The sequence below is a fragment of the Ursus maritimus genome, unplaced genomic scaffold (genome assembly GCF_017311325.1).
Source record: "Ursus maritimus isolate PB19 unplaced genomic scaffold, ASM1731132v1 scaffold_2, whole genome shotgun sequence".
In the NCBI taxonomy this organism is placed as follows: domain Eukaryota; kingdom Metazoa; phylum Chordata; class Mammalia; order Carnivora; family Ursidae; genus Ursus; species Ursus maritimus.
Window position 1 is genome coordinate 31924313 of NW_024424452.1, and position 14124 is coordinate 31938436.

The window sequence follows — 14124 nt, forward strand, 5'->3', positions numbered from 1 at the left end:
TTCCGTCCGAGCAGTCACCGCTAGAGGTTCCGGGAGCAGAGGGCATTCACTTCCGGCAGCAGGCAGCGGGGCCATGGTAAGGAGGCGGTTGGCGGGAACTGCGGGAGGTGGTGCGCTTTGGGGGTCGTGTTCCAGGCTGGGCAGGCAGGCAGATTCTTGGGGTTCTGATTCGGAGAATCCGGGGGGTTGGGGGAGGACTTTCGGCGTGGGTTAAGGCTTGCAGTGCCGCGCCTTCTTGCGCTTGGGTCACGTGGGCCGACAGTAGCGCTCACTGACATTCACTGAGCACTGTCCCCGGACTTCAGATCCTCGGGTCCATCAAGTGCATTTGAGGGCTGTGAAACCGTTGTCTCATTTGGTGTGTTGTGAATCCCCATTGTGAAAGGCGAAGAAACGGAGGCCCAGAGAAGTGGAGGGGTTTGCCCAAGGAGTCACAGCTAGTGACTGTAGGAGCCAGGATAGGAACCCAGATCTGGCCCCCGAGCCCAGAGAATCTTTAACTGCACTACTCGAGGTGTGCATCTGTGCACCTGATAAAACCCATGTGCTGTGGTTTGGCGCCTCCCCCCGACCCCCAAAACTGGGCTCAGAAAACAGCGCTTCCCCTTCACTGAAGATGATGCTTTAACCAGATAATCAGGAGGTTATTATAAGTATCGCAGTGATTTGTTACTCTTTAGGACATTGGTTCCTGCTGGGGAAAGTGTTCCCACAGCCTTATGCGTTCAGTGCCCAGCCCAGAGTTGGCTGTACCTAGGTATTTGTTGAATGAAGGAAGGCTCTGCCACCTTTCTTGTATCTCTTTGAACTGCCTGAAGGAAAGAGGACCAGTTTGAGAGTCAGACTCCGCGCCACTCACTAGCTGTGTGTCTTTGGGTAAATTTCTGACCTTCTCTGTGTTTAGTTTCCTCAGTGGTAAAGTGGAGGTACAGTTGACCCTTGAACAGTATGGGTTTGAACTGTGTGGGTCCGCTTCTGTGTGGATTGTTGAAAATAAATACATTGGAAAATTTTACGGAGATTTGCAACAATTTGAAAAACCTGGCAGACAAACTGCATAGCCTAGAAATACTGAAAAAATAAAAAGGTATGTCATAAATGCCTAAAATGCAGGTACATACCAGTTTATTTTATTTACACCCGTAGTACATACAAGTTTCGAACCCCTGCATTGTTCAACTGTACTGGCACCTGTCTTGCACAGCTTGTGTGAAGCTCCCATGAGCTTAAAGCATCCTTCCCTGTGTCTCTGGCAATAGTAGCAACCTCACAGGATTGGCAGGAGCCTCTGGGTAAGATGCTCTGCAGATGTTTATTTTGTGATCAGCATGGTTGAGTTCTCGAGAGCAATGGTCTCCTGTCTCCCTTCCAGGCCACCCTCCTCCGAGCTGTGCCACGGTTGGCAGGCCCAGCTGCATGGAGAAGGCCTGTCTGCGGGCTGTGGTGCCGCACCGGGCAGGATCCTGGGAGGTGGGTGGGGAGGAGGACCCCCACCCTGAAAGAGAAGCCTGCAGGTACGGAGACAGAGAAATTCCAGATGGTCTACCGGTTCGACGCTATCCGAGCCTTTGGGTACTTGTCCCAGCTGAAGGTGGCACAGACGGCCCTGACGCTGCTGGCCCTGCCACCTGGCCTCTACTGGTACTCGCACGGCCTCGTGACTCTCGGCTCCTTGTGCTTTGCGGGTGGGATAGCTGGCTTCGCCCTGGCCATGCTCTGCTGGATGAGCCACTTCTTCCGGAGGCTGGTGGGCATCCTGTATGTGAACGAGGCAGGCACTGTGCTGCGGGTAGCCCACCTGACCTTCTGGGGCCGGCGGCAGGACACGGACTGGCCCGTGGCCGAGGTGGTCCCTATGATGGAGAGCAGGGACCGGCCCCAGGAGCTATTTGTGCGTATCCAGCAGTACAGTGGGAAGCAGACCTTCTACCTGACCCTGCGCTACGGACGCATCCTGGACCGAGAGCGTTTCACACAGGTGTTTGGGATGCTGGACACCCTCAAGTGAGCCGGGAGCTGGGCCTCCAGCTGGCCCTGGGACGCCTGGATCTCTAGCAGGAAGGCCGAGGGTGTGGGTGAGGCTGAAGAAGGGGACCAGGCAGCTGGAGACTTTGCCAGGGCCTCCAGGCCCTTGTCTTTTGGGATGAGGAAAGTCATGAGGCAGGAGCTGGTAATCGGGTTTACAGGAGAGGTCCTTATACAAATTCTTACTGCCTTTGTGTGTGACATTCAGCCAGATAATGGCCAGAAGTTTCTGTTAACAGCCAGTTGTTGGAGGAAGCCATGTCGGGTTCACGCAAGCTGTGCTGTGCTGAGAAATCAGAAGGCAGGGAGGTGTGGCAGGGGGAGCACAGGATTCGGAGTGAGAACGCTTGAGTGCTGTCAGGTGTCAGTTCCCGGTCCGGGGGCAGGTTATTGAGTCTCGCTGAACCTTGGTTTTCACATTGGTGAAAGGGAAAGTCCTGCCTGTCTCATGGGATGGGTGTGAGAATAAACGGTAAATGTCAAGGTCAGTGCAAAGGTGATGGTGTGGTGCAAGGCTTCGAGGCAGTCAGGAGGGATTTCCCAAGCCCTGTGCAGGGCCCCCTCAGGGACTCAGCCTCAGAAAGGACCGGGAAGAAGCCTAGATAAAGGTGGGTCATTTGACCCCGCCAGGATGGTGACCGCACAGTGACTGGGACAGGTGTTGGCCTGGCGAGCACAGCACCCCTGCCAAGATGGTGTTCACCACCCAGACGTTGGGGGCCCTCCTTTCAGAAGGCTCTGCGGTGTCCTAAAGTGAGATGAACTGTATTCTGGTGCATTATTTTATAAACTAAAGCTAATGACATGCACTGCCTTTCCCTGTAATTAGTCATACACGTTTGTCATGCAGTCTGTAACAGAGTAACAAGGGAAGACGTGATCTTTATAATTCAGAAGTCAGTAACTACACGCTTTGTTGTGTGGACTTAAGAGACTTTTGTATTGCGGTAAAATATACAGAATGTAAATTTATTCTTTGACCGTTTTCCAGTGTACAATTCAGTGGGATTAAGTACATCTACAGTATTGTGCAACCGTCACCTCTGTCCATTTCCAGAACTTTTTCGTCATCCCCAGGAAAATTCTGTCCCCATTAAACATAACTCCCCATTTCCCCCTCCCCCTGGCCCTTGTGACCACTCGTCTGCTTTCTGTCTGTGTGGATTGGCTTATTCTGGACATTTCACATAGACGGACTCATACACCCCGTGGTCTGTGATGTCTGGCTTCTTTCACTTGCCCTCCTGTTTTCAAGGTGCATCCAGGCTATAGTGTGTATGAGCTTCATTCCCTTTTCTGGCTGAATAATATATGTGTAGACTGTTTGGTTTATCCCTCCGTTGATGGACATTTGTACTGTTTCCAACGTTTGGCTCTTGTGGGTAATGCTGCTGTCAGCATGGCTGTATAGAAATCTGAGGCCCTGCTTTCGGTCCTTTGGCCTGTGTGCTGAGAAGTGGAATTCCTGGGTCGGAGGGTGACTCTACATTTAACTTTGTGAGGAACCGCCAGGTTTCCCACAGTGGCTGTGCGGTTTTATATTCCTCAGCACCGCGTGAGGGCCCCAGTTTCTCCATGTCCGTCTTTTGGATAATTGCCATCCTAGTGGGTGTGAAGTGGTCTCTTACTGTGCTTCCAGGCTTTTCTAAAAACATAGATGTTATCCTGTATCTGGAATTGCTGGGGTTTTTCCTTCCTGTAACACATGACTGTCTTAGCTGTAAACCATTAAAAATATTCTGTCACAAGAAAATAAAAACCTTGTAACGATGAGAGCTGTCTCATGTTAACTAACCATATTGTAATAATTGTTTTGCAACATATAGACATAAATAAATCATTACGTTGTACACTTTAAGTTGATACAGCGGTTATATGTTGGTTATAGCTCAGTAAACTTGGGGAAAACAATAGGCAGCACACCTTCCCTAAAACAAAATATGTAGATAATTTGATTTTTTCATTTAAATACTGTGTAAAAACAAATTCAGAAATTGCAAAATACTCCACTGAGTGGCTGTAGCTGGTCCCTTAACCTTTACAAGTCATTGCCGTTTTTCCCGTTGTTACAAAAGAACGTGGCATATCACGGGGTGCCAGGGTGGCTCAGGTGGTTAAGCACCCGACTTGATTTCGGCTCAGGTCATGATCTCACGGTTGTGAGATCAAGCCCCGCGTCAGGCTCCATGCCCAGTGGATTCTCTCCCCCCTCCACCCCTGCTCTCCCTTCCTCCCTAAAAAAAATGTTGGCATATCAAATATATGGAGAGAGAGCCTTCTCTGTAGGCTGAAAATGGCATTTTGAGAAAAGTCGCTAATACGAAAGAAGTTGGTTTTCTTAGTTAATTTATACCATTTCACAGACACGCAAGTAAAGCCTGTAACGCAAGACTGTTCTGTAAGCTTCCACATCAGCCCTTCATTCTGCCCAAATCTCTTGTGCCATGCCCTGCTCAGCACTAGCCACAAAGAGGGGCATTTGGGTCCCTCTGGGGGAGTGCGGGGGAGGGAGGACAGCCGGTAAACCAGTGCACATGCGTATTTAGGTGACCGGGAGCAGTGAGTGGGAGTGGGTCGCCATGAGGAGGCAGGGACAAGAGCAAGAGTGGGGTGCATGCTGGCGGCCGGCCCTGATTTGATCCTAACCTCTGGGGAAAGCCTGGAAGGTGAGAGAAAGGCGAGAACGGTGGAAGGAAGTGTGAAGTGTGGGAGCTTTTATTTTTGTATATTTTTAAAGATTGTATTAGAGAGAAGGCACATGCTTGGGGGAGGAGCAGAGGGAGAGAGAGAAGCAGGCTCCCTACTGAGCAGGGATCCTGATGGGGGCTCAATCCCAGGACCCCGAGATCATGATCTGAGCTGAAGTCAGACGCTTCACCGACTGAGCCACCCAGGTGTCCCAAAGTGTGGGATCTTTTAGAAAGAAGAAGAAACAGCACTTCGTAGTTTGTATTCAGTTGTAGTTAAAGATGCAAATGTAAAGTCGTTGGCTTGTGGGTTTGGTTCCTGAGGTTGGAGACCCTAGTCTGGGGTGTGTGTGGTTGTGTGCCTCAGGTGTTCGGGGACGCTGGGCATCCACTGTCTGGGCATAGCTGTGGTTTTCCCAGACCCGAGGGCCCTGCATGCAGGAGAACACTCTCCCTGAGCCCTGATCCAGAGCCTGGGTGTCCTTGGGGGCCACCCACCCATTCAGAAGCACTGGCCCTTTCTTCAGGGGAAATGGCATGTAGTTCCATTGACTTATTGTTTCAGGCTGACTCTCAAAAATGGGACCAGAAGCTGAGCACCTTTCCCCCTGTGCACCCCTGCCGTTCTGATCCACCACCCTCATGTTTCCTCTGGGTTGTTGCAACCTGCTGCTTCCATTATCCTTCCCCTTCTAGGGTCTGTTCTCCCAGCAGCCAAAGTGATCCTCCGATTTTGTTTTTGTTTTTTAAGATTGATTTATTTAGAGATAGAGCAGGAGGAGGGGCAGGGGGAGAGGGAGAGAGGATTCTCAAGCAGACTCCCCACTGAGTATGGTGCCCCAATGCAGGGTTCCATCCCAGGACCCTGAGATCACCAAAGTGATCCTTTATTTTTATTCTTTTACTGTTTTTAAAGGTTTTTTTATCTATTCATTTGAGAGAGAGAGCATGCCCACAAACAAGAGCATAAGCAGGGGGAGTGGCAGAGGGAGAGCGAGAAGCAGACTCCCCGCTGGGCAGGGAGCCTGACCTAGGGCTTGATCCTAGGACCCTGAGATCATGACCTGAGCCGAAGACAGACACTTAACCCACTGAGCCACCCAGGCGCCCGTAAAGTGATCCTTAAAAAATAAATAAATAAAATAAAGACTCGCACAGCTGTTCTAAAAACTGAAGTCCTTACCGTGGCCTGTAAGGCCTGATGTGGTCTGGTTCCACACCTACCCCCTGCTGTTTTCCCTCATCCAGGACTCTGCCCGCAACCACTTCAGTCACATCCAGCCTGCGGTCCCTTCAGCAATCCAGGGCACTTCCGCCTCAGGGCCTTTGCTTAGGCAGTTCCCTCTGCCTGCAAACCTTTGTCCCTAGATGTCTGCATAGAGCTTGCTCCCTCTCTCCAGTTTCTGTAACAGGTATTGTTATTTATGCTCAAGAAGTTGCAGTGAAGATTTAATTGTACAGAGAAGAGTCAATTATATGTAGCCGTTGGTTTCCTTCCATACTGTTCCCTCACCTCCTTACCAGCTCTTTCAATGACTGTGAGCCCCTTTCCCCAAAGACAGTCTTTGCCTATAAAATGTCTTTTTTCAAAAAAAGATTTTATTTATTTCACAGAGGGAGCACAAGCAGGGGGAGCAGCAGGCAGAGGGAGAGGGAGAAGCAGACTCCCCACTGAGCAAGGAGCCCGATGCAGGGCTGGATCCCAGGCAGACACTTAACCGACTGAGCCACTCAGGCCCCTATAAAATGTCTTAAGAGGTATAAATGTTTTGACTTTGACCTCATTAAAGACAAGAATTAGCTCAAATAATCTCTGGTGTTGGTCTAGTTGTAAGCTATTACCTGAGTGAACCTCACTCCTGGAGATTCTGGTTATGTCTGGGATGGGTCCCCAAAATCTTTTTGACAAGCTTGAAGGCAATTCTGAAATGCAGTCAGGCTGGGAATTTCAGAAATAGACTATCAGGACAGAAAACCCCAGAGTAACTCGTGCCTCTGTGGACGTCGTGTTCTTGGGTCCAATTTTTTTAACCTAAAGAATAGGTTCTCAGCTCTGGCTCCACGTGTGGAATCACCTGGAGAGCTTTTTAAAAATATTGTTGCTCGGGGCATCTGGGTGGCTCAGTTGGTTAAGCGTCTGCCTTCGGCTCAGGTCATGATCTCAGGGTCCTGGGATTGAGCCCCGCATCAGGCTCCCTGCATAGCGCTTCTCCCTCTCCCTCTGCCTGTCACTCTGCCTACTTGTGATCTCTCTCTCTCTCTGTCAAATAAATAAAATCTTAAAAAAATATATAGTTGCCCAGGCCTATAACCAGGCATTGCTGTTGTCAGGGCTCCCCAGGGGATTCTCACTTGTAGCCTGGGTTGATAGTCGCTTTCCTGAGGCATCCTCACACTGGAGGTTAGAACCCCGTTCTCACCAGCGGTGGCAGGAAAGAGCCTCCATTTCGATGTGTTGTCTGCTCACACAGCACCAGCAGAGGGCACACACAGCAAATGCATTGTTGCCTCCCCTCATTCCAAGCCAGAACCACAGATCCTGGCTTGACCACTGAAGGGCTCCTGCCGTGCACCAGGAGGGTAGTACCTGGCAGCTGTCCGAACTCACCTGTGCTCAGCCCCTGTGGATTCTGGCAGATGCTGGGGTATCTGTATTTTTATGCTTCCCGGGTAATTCTGAGGCACCCCGACTTTTGAGAATCACTGGGATTTACCCTTCCTGAAAGCCGTGCAGATGATAAAGCAGCTTCTCAGGAGATACAGGTGGTCTTGAGATTGAGCAGGTGGGTATATTGGCAATTCCCCCACTTTGACGACAATGCCAAAGTAATAATCTCATAGAAATACCCAAGCAGACTTACGAGGATGTTCACTGAATGTTTCTTTTTTTTTTTTTTTAAAGATTTTATTTATTTATTTGACAGAGATAGAGACAGCCAGCGAGAGAGGGAACACAAACAGGGGGAGTGGGAGAGGAAGAAGCAGGCTCCCAGCAGAGGAGCCTGATGTGGGGCTCGATCCCACAATGCCGGGATCACGCCCTGAGCCGAAGGCAGACGCTTAACCGCTGGACCCAGGCGCCCCTCACTGAATGTTTCTAATAGCAAAACGAAGGAACAGCAGTGACAAAAGTGGAAGTAAACTGAGTTTTTGTTAGTAGGTAACGTGGGTGAATAACTGTTGGTAGAGCCACACTATGGACCATGACATGGCCCTCAGAAAGATGATGTTGAGGGGGGCCTGGGTGGCGCAGTCAGTTGAGCGTCCAAATCTTGGTTTCGGCTCAGCTCATGATCTCCAGATTGTGGGATTGAGCCCCACGTCGGGCTCTGTCCTCAGCGAGGAGTCTGGGTTTCTCTCTCCCTCTGCCCTTCCCCACCATGCACATGTTCTCTCTTTAAAATAAATAAATACATCTTAAAAAAAAAAAAAAGAATGAGGTTGAATGATACCTGCTGATGTGGAAAGGTAACCATAGGGTAGTGATCAGTGGAAAGAAAAAGTCACAACAATATAGTTTGGTGTGGTCTTATTTTTGTGTTTGTACAAGTCACATAGATTCTAATTTGTTCACAGTGGTTACGGTTGAGGGTAGAAGGGGGTGGAGAGGATGGAGGGAAGACGTCCACGTTCAACTTTATAACCTTCTAATACTATTTAAGTTTTCACAGAGCATGTTGTCTGTCTTAACAAATGAAGAAAAATGCTGTGGAAAACAAGGTCTCTTTCAAGTCAGCTTTCTAGGTGGAGAGAAGTTTCTCCACTATGAATTCCCATTCTGGACTTGGAAGCTGAGCTGACATTGGGAAACATTCAGTCGTGGAGATAACCAGTGACATGGTGATATTTGTCCCTCCTAGAGTGGTTTTCCCGCTTGTCTGCTGAGATCCGTCTGGACTCTGGGCGCCTCCATGCCATGGGCTGGGTATAATTTAGCTGCAGGGAATGGGGTGGTCTGTATCATCTCTGTTTCCATAAGGTACTTGCTATGGGCTGAAGGTGTATCACCCTCCCCCTGACATTCAGATGTTGAAACCACAGCCCCCAATGTAATGGTGTTGGGAGGTGGGGCCTTTGGGAGATGATTAGGGTCCCCATGATGGGATTAGGGCCCTTACAAATAAAGAGGCTTTCTGTGTGTATGCCCCCAGGAAGGCCATGTGAGGACATACGGAGGAAGAGGTCCTGACCAAGAACCTGATCGTGGACCTCTGGCCTTCAGAACTGTGAGAAGTACATGTTTCCCATTTAGGCCGTCCAGTGTATGGTTGTTGAGGGGGTCATTAAGAGGGCGCGACTGCCAGCTGACCCTCTAACTGACCCCAGGCAATCGGAGGCTCCTCAGCCCTCCGTTGTCCTTGGAATGTAGGTTCCGCCTGACTTCTCTGTTTCGGAAGGTGCTCAAGTACACAGCCTTGACGTGGTGGTGTGGTGTTGAGACCACCCGCACAGCGGACAGCCCTGCATGCAGTGAAGGCCTCCATACAAACTCTTAAGATTCTGGCAGGTGGGTGTGGAGACCTCCTCATCTTGCAGCCACCCAAGATAAGCCTTGTAAGTTAAGTTCCCTTGCCTATTACCCCTGCCACCTGCCCATTTGGGGTGGCTTGCCTCTCTCTCCGGTCTCGCTCTGCCGTCTGTATATGGAGGCCAGTTCCATTTTGTACCGGTGAGCTCACAAGGGGCTTGTAAACCAACAGTGGTGTTCTGTGTGCCACCTGAGCAGCCACAGGCGGTCCCCAGAGCACGGCGAGGGCAGCGTTAGCCGGGACATTCAGGTCTGCACAGCTGGGAGCTGGTGTCCTGCCTGCCCCGGTTACCAAAGATGAGACTGTGTCATTCGAGGACCATGTTCCGTGTACTCCCCAGTGCGGATTTAGCAGGCTTTGCTGCTTGGGGTGGGAGTGAGGGGCGCAGTCTGGGGTAAACTGCCCAGACGGCCAGCGGTAGGAGCTTTCCTTTTGCTGCTGCTTTGTGACTTCAGGACTTGTGAGTCCCCACATGGAAAGCAGCAGGGCTCCTTTGAACCCCAGGCAGAGTCCAACTTTTATGGCCTTGTTTTGATCCTGTGGCATTCAACTATAAAATCCTGCCCAATTAATCAGCCGGGGCCCATACCATCTGGCCATGTTTGTACCAACTCTGGTGACAAAACATCCGTTTCACGGATGAACAGTTGAGATATACTCCGGGCCTCAGTTGGACTTGTATCCGTTTCGGGAAGTAGACTTAATATCTATGAGTGGGAACTTAACGTTGACAGAAACATATCATTCTTGGAACCGTATGTGAGACTGTATGTCCTGCCACGTTGTAGCTGTGACCAGTTAGAGGAGTTCTCCATGCTTTGGGTTCTTCATCTGGGAAGCAGCGCTGACCGTAGCTCCCACGTAGGGCGGTTGTGGGACTGACTTACTACCTGGAATACACTTAAAATACTGCTGGGTCCCCGGGAGCATTTGGTAAGTGCTAGCGAGCACTGCTATTCGCAGCCTCCTTTTGCAGAGAGGTTCCGAGAGGTCAGGTGACTTGCTCAAGGTCACCCGACTAGAAAGCCGCAGAGTTAGGTCATTCCCCTGCAGCACCCTGCCTCCCCAGCCCCGAAGGAGAACAGAAAGTAGAAAACAGTGTCTGTTTTTAACAAAGAGTATTTGACCTCGAGGTTTTGGTGCCTTCCACCACCCACCTTAGGAAGTTACGTTAAGAGCTCACATGAACGCCGACTGGTGCAGGTTGACTTTCCAGGGCCGGTGGGCAGGCTGGCAGCTAGGCTGGCCATGAGAAAGGTCCTGGAGTGGAGACAGTCCCCACCCGCACCCAATCCCTCACACACACGTTTGTTTATACACTAATAGACCATCTTTCATACGTCTGCGTGTTTCGAATCCTGGCTTCCAAGCAGTTCCCCCTAACCTCTCTCAGCTTGTTTCCTCATCTTAAAAATAGGCATACAAATATACAGCTCGTGGGTTTGTCATAAAAATTATAAAGCCCCCACAGAATATGCTTGCACATAGTAGATACTCAACAAATGGTAACTGTCATTACTAGATGGGATTATTTTAAAAACACGTTTAATGGTAAATCTTGCCTTCCAAGATGCGTTTTACAGCTGAGAGAAGTCAGAGCCACACAGGGTCACTGACACAGCTGGGAGCATTAGTGAGGCGGGAGCCCACGATCCCCGTTGCAGCTCATGTCTCCAGGTCCTCTTGACTGCACTAGATTCCTGGCTGGTCTCTCGGCCGCCCCGTTCTTCACAGGAGCACTCAGCATGGTGGGTGACCCCCTGCTCCCAGCCTGCGGCACCTGAGCCACAGAGTGGAAATGCCGTGCCTCTCGGCAGAGCGTGGAAGGCCCTCCACAGCCGAGCCCTGCCTGTTTCTTTGGTCCGGTCTCTGGCTCTGGACTCTCTGTGATCACGCCACAGAATGCTTGCCCTCACCTCGCCTTCATGCCCCCAGTTGGCTTTGCTCTGGGTCTGGACTGCCTCCTATCCCTCCTCAGAGTCACTGGAGCAGTTCCTGCTTGATCTTGAAGATGGAACTCAGGGACTTAACTTCCACCCCAACTTGGGGCCTGCCCTTTGTGCCTCTACAGCATCTGGGGTCCGCTCTTATTCCAGACCCTATGCTGGCTTGCTGTGACCCCTGCCCCGCCAGAAGACGGGCTGAGTGTAAGGACCATGCCTTGTCCACCCCTGTGGCCCTGTCACATGGTAAGTCCTCGACGAGCTGTGGTGAGGTTAATGGCCTCACAGTGCTTCCTGAGCCCAAGGCGGGCTTGCGTGCAGAGTGATCGCCCAAGACATCCCTAAGCTGTGTAGAAGAGGTGCTTAATACGTACTTGTCAAGCAGTGACTTAACAAAACTGTTTCCAACCCCAAAAAGGCCACGTTCAAGCTCATGTTTCCATTATAAATTTTTTTTAATTAAGAATACTGATTAACACAGGAAACAGATTTAATTCACGGAATTGTGCATATGGTCATCAGTTACATTGTGACATGTTAATTTCTTTTATCATTTACTGGCACTGTCAACAGAATACTGTAAACAAGATCACTTTGAACGCGTAAGTCGGCGGTGCTACCTAGCTATGGTTCTCTACCACGAGCTGATATATGTATGTGTGTATATATATATATATATGTATAGAGATAGGTATAGATATACAGGTATATTAACGTTGTGCACAATTTTGCATGGTTACTGAGTGTCAGTAAAAATTATAAAAAAACACCATTTATAATAAAAGTGAGGATGTGCTAAGACTTGCTATTACACGACCTTGTTTTCTGTAAAAGTGACAAGACTTGCTAGAGACAGTTACTAAAGTCTATGGCACTGACGGGAGATGGATTCATTCCCAGACTGTTGGCCACAGAAGCACTCCGCGGGCCCCACCCTTGTCAGCCACCTGTTGGCTGGGCTCCCCGTTTTTACCCACCTCTCCCCTACAATCTTGAGCCCTGCCGAGAGTCTTTCCTTGAAATTCTTCCAGCTATACCCCCACCCCCAAAAGAGGATGCCTCAGGAACTCATGTGATGCCCTGAGCCAACAAGAACGTGTTGATAAATGGCTTAAAAAGTTTCACGAGAAGTAACTTTCCTTGGTAAGGAGTGAATAAGTCTGGAAATGACCTTCCAGGTAAAACAATTTCATTTCTCTATGATTGCCCCGTGGGAGAGAACAAAATATTTATAGCCACTCTCTCCACCGAAGAGAGTCGAGTTTCTGGTTGCGCTCTGGCTTGAAAACCTTTTGGACTCTGGGAACCTTACCGAATGTTTGCATCCAATGCTAAACTTCTCCAGAGAAAGCACACTTATGCCAATAAATGAATTATGGTTCGGGTTGCATCTGGCTTGTTTGTTAAATAAGGCCTTGAATCTCGGGATATTGCCTGTGGAATCTGGATCCCCAGTGGAAGGTGTGAAACTGTGAACTGATGTGTCTTTGAACGTGCTGTCCCCATTTCTATGACACTCCTCGCCTTGTCTGCTTGGAGAACTCTTGCTCATTCTACCAAACCCTGCTCTAGTGTTACTTTCTCCCCAAAATCTCCTGAGCCTGCCTGGCACTCCCTCTGATTTCCTGACGTTCCCATACACCTGTCACAGCACTTGCCACTCGGCTTGCTGGTTGAAGAGTCTGTTGTCCCTGATGCAATGTGAGTCCCTTCGCAGCAGGGACCATGTTGTATTCCTAGTGCTTATTTAGCGCTGGGACTGGGACAGGGGAGGGACTTAGTGAAAGTTCCATGAAGGAATGAGAGAATAAACAGATGAACATACGAATGAGTGGAACCCTGCACAGAGAGGGGGGCAGACATCTCCGTTCAGCTGGCAGAGCAAACAGTGACACTGACACCGACACAAGTCCTTCTGAGAAGCAACGGCGAGCACAGACTGCGAGATGCAGCGTGTGCCAGAATCCATGCATCTGGCTGCGTCTGTTAAACATGAAACATGCTAGTGCCTTTCCTTCTCTACACACAGAGGTTGAGGACCATGTGGAAGCAGAAAAGAAAAAGAAACCACCACCAGTCTGAGGTCTTTGGATGATTAGATATTAGAAGCGCCAAGTGCTGAACTGAAAACCTTGCTGTGTCCGGCTCCCGAGACAGCCGAGCAGCCAGCGGGAGGCCGAGCGCTTCCCTCGGGGCAGGTGTGCAGCCCGGCCTCCCGGGTTTGCCTGCTAAACGCCAGTCCACTGCTGTGGGACAACCAGAGGCTCTTTGTAGGAGCATCAAAAGTCAGATCGGTTCCAAGAATGTCTCGCCTCCAGAAGAGGCCCCTTAGCCTCCACCACCATCCAGCTAAGCATTTAACTCTCATCGGCCTGGTAACTACCTCCTCTGTGTCGGGAAAATCTCTAATCTGGAGTGGCAAGTACAAGGAAACCACCTTGAACTATCAGGCCGTCTTGCCGCTCTGGCGCCTTGAGTTCGTGGTGCTTCCCTCAAGAAGGAATCTAGTTCAGCAACTCATTCCCTGTGCTGGAGCAGAGGCGGATGGGAAGTTAGAGAAAGAGCCCCTGGGGCGAGGGGTCATGGGTCAGACCCCAGATGCCCAGGGAAACAGGAGGAGGTGGCTCTGCTGTCCCAGGCCCTGGGCTTCCGCTCCTGGGCGACTGGCTTGTGCTTCTGACCTTTTGGCTCCTGTGTGTCCCCGTGAATGCTCAGGCTGCCGCTTCCCCCCCACAGAGGACTGGGATGACATTTAACAGAGGGGACAGAGTTGGAGGAATGGAGGGTGGCAAGTAAGAAGTGCCGGTGATGCCACCCAGAGATTCTCCAAGGCCCAGCCCTGTCAAGGACAGAATTCACAGTTTAGAGGATCCCCAGATGCACTGAGTGGAGCAGCCCTAGTCGCCAGGAGGCCACAGGACCCCTTCCCACACTGCAAGC

At 50.4% G+C, this 14124-nt stretch overlaps 1 protein-coding gene across 1 annotated transcript; it reads left to right on the top strand.

Moving 5' to 3' along the window:
* Positions 1-2: 2 nt before the first annotated feature.
* On the top strand, positions 3-3877 carry TMEM186 (transmembrane protein 186). Its single transcript, XM_008696881.2, has 2 exons — positions 3-76; positions 1373-3877. The coding sequence occupies exons 1-2, from the start codon at positions 74-76 to the stop codon at positions 2006-2008; spliced, it is 639 nt and encodes a 212-aa protein (XP_008695103.1). The 5' UTR covers positions 3-73; the 3' UTR covers positions 2009-3877.
* Positions 3878-14124: the final 10247 nt, after the last annotated feature.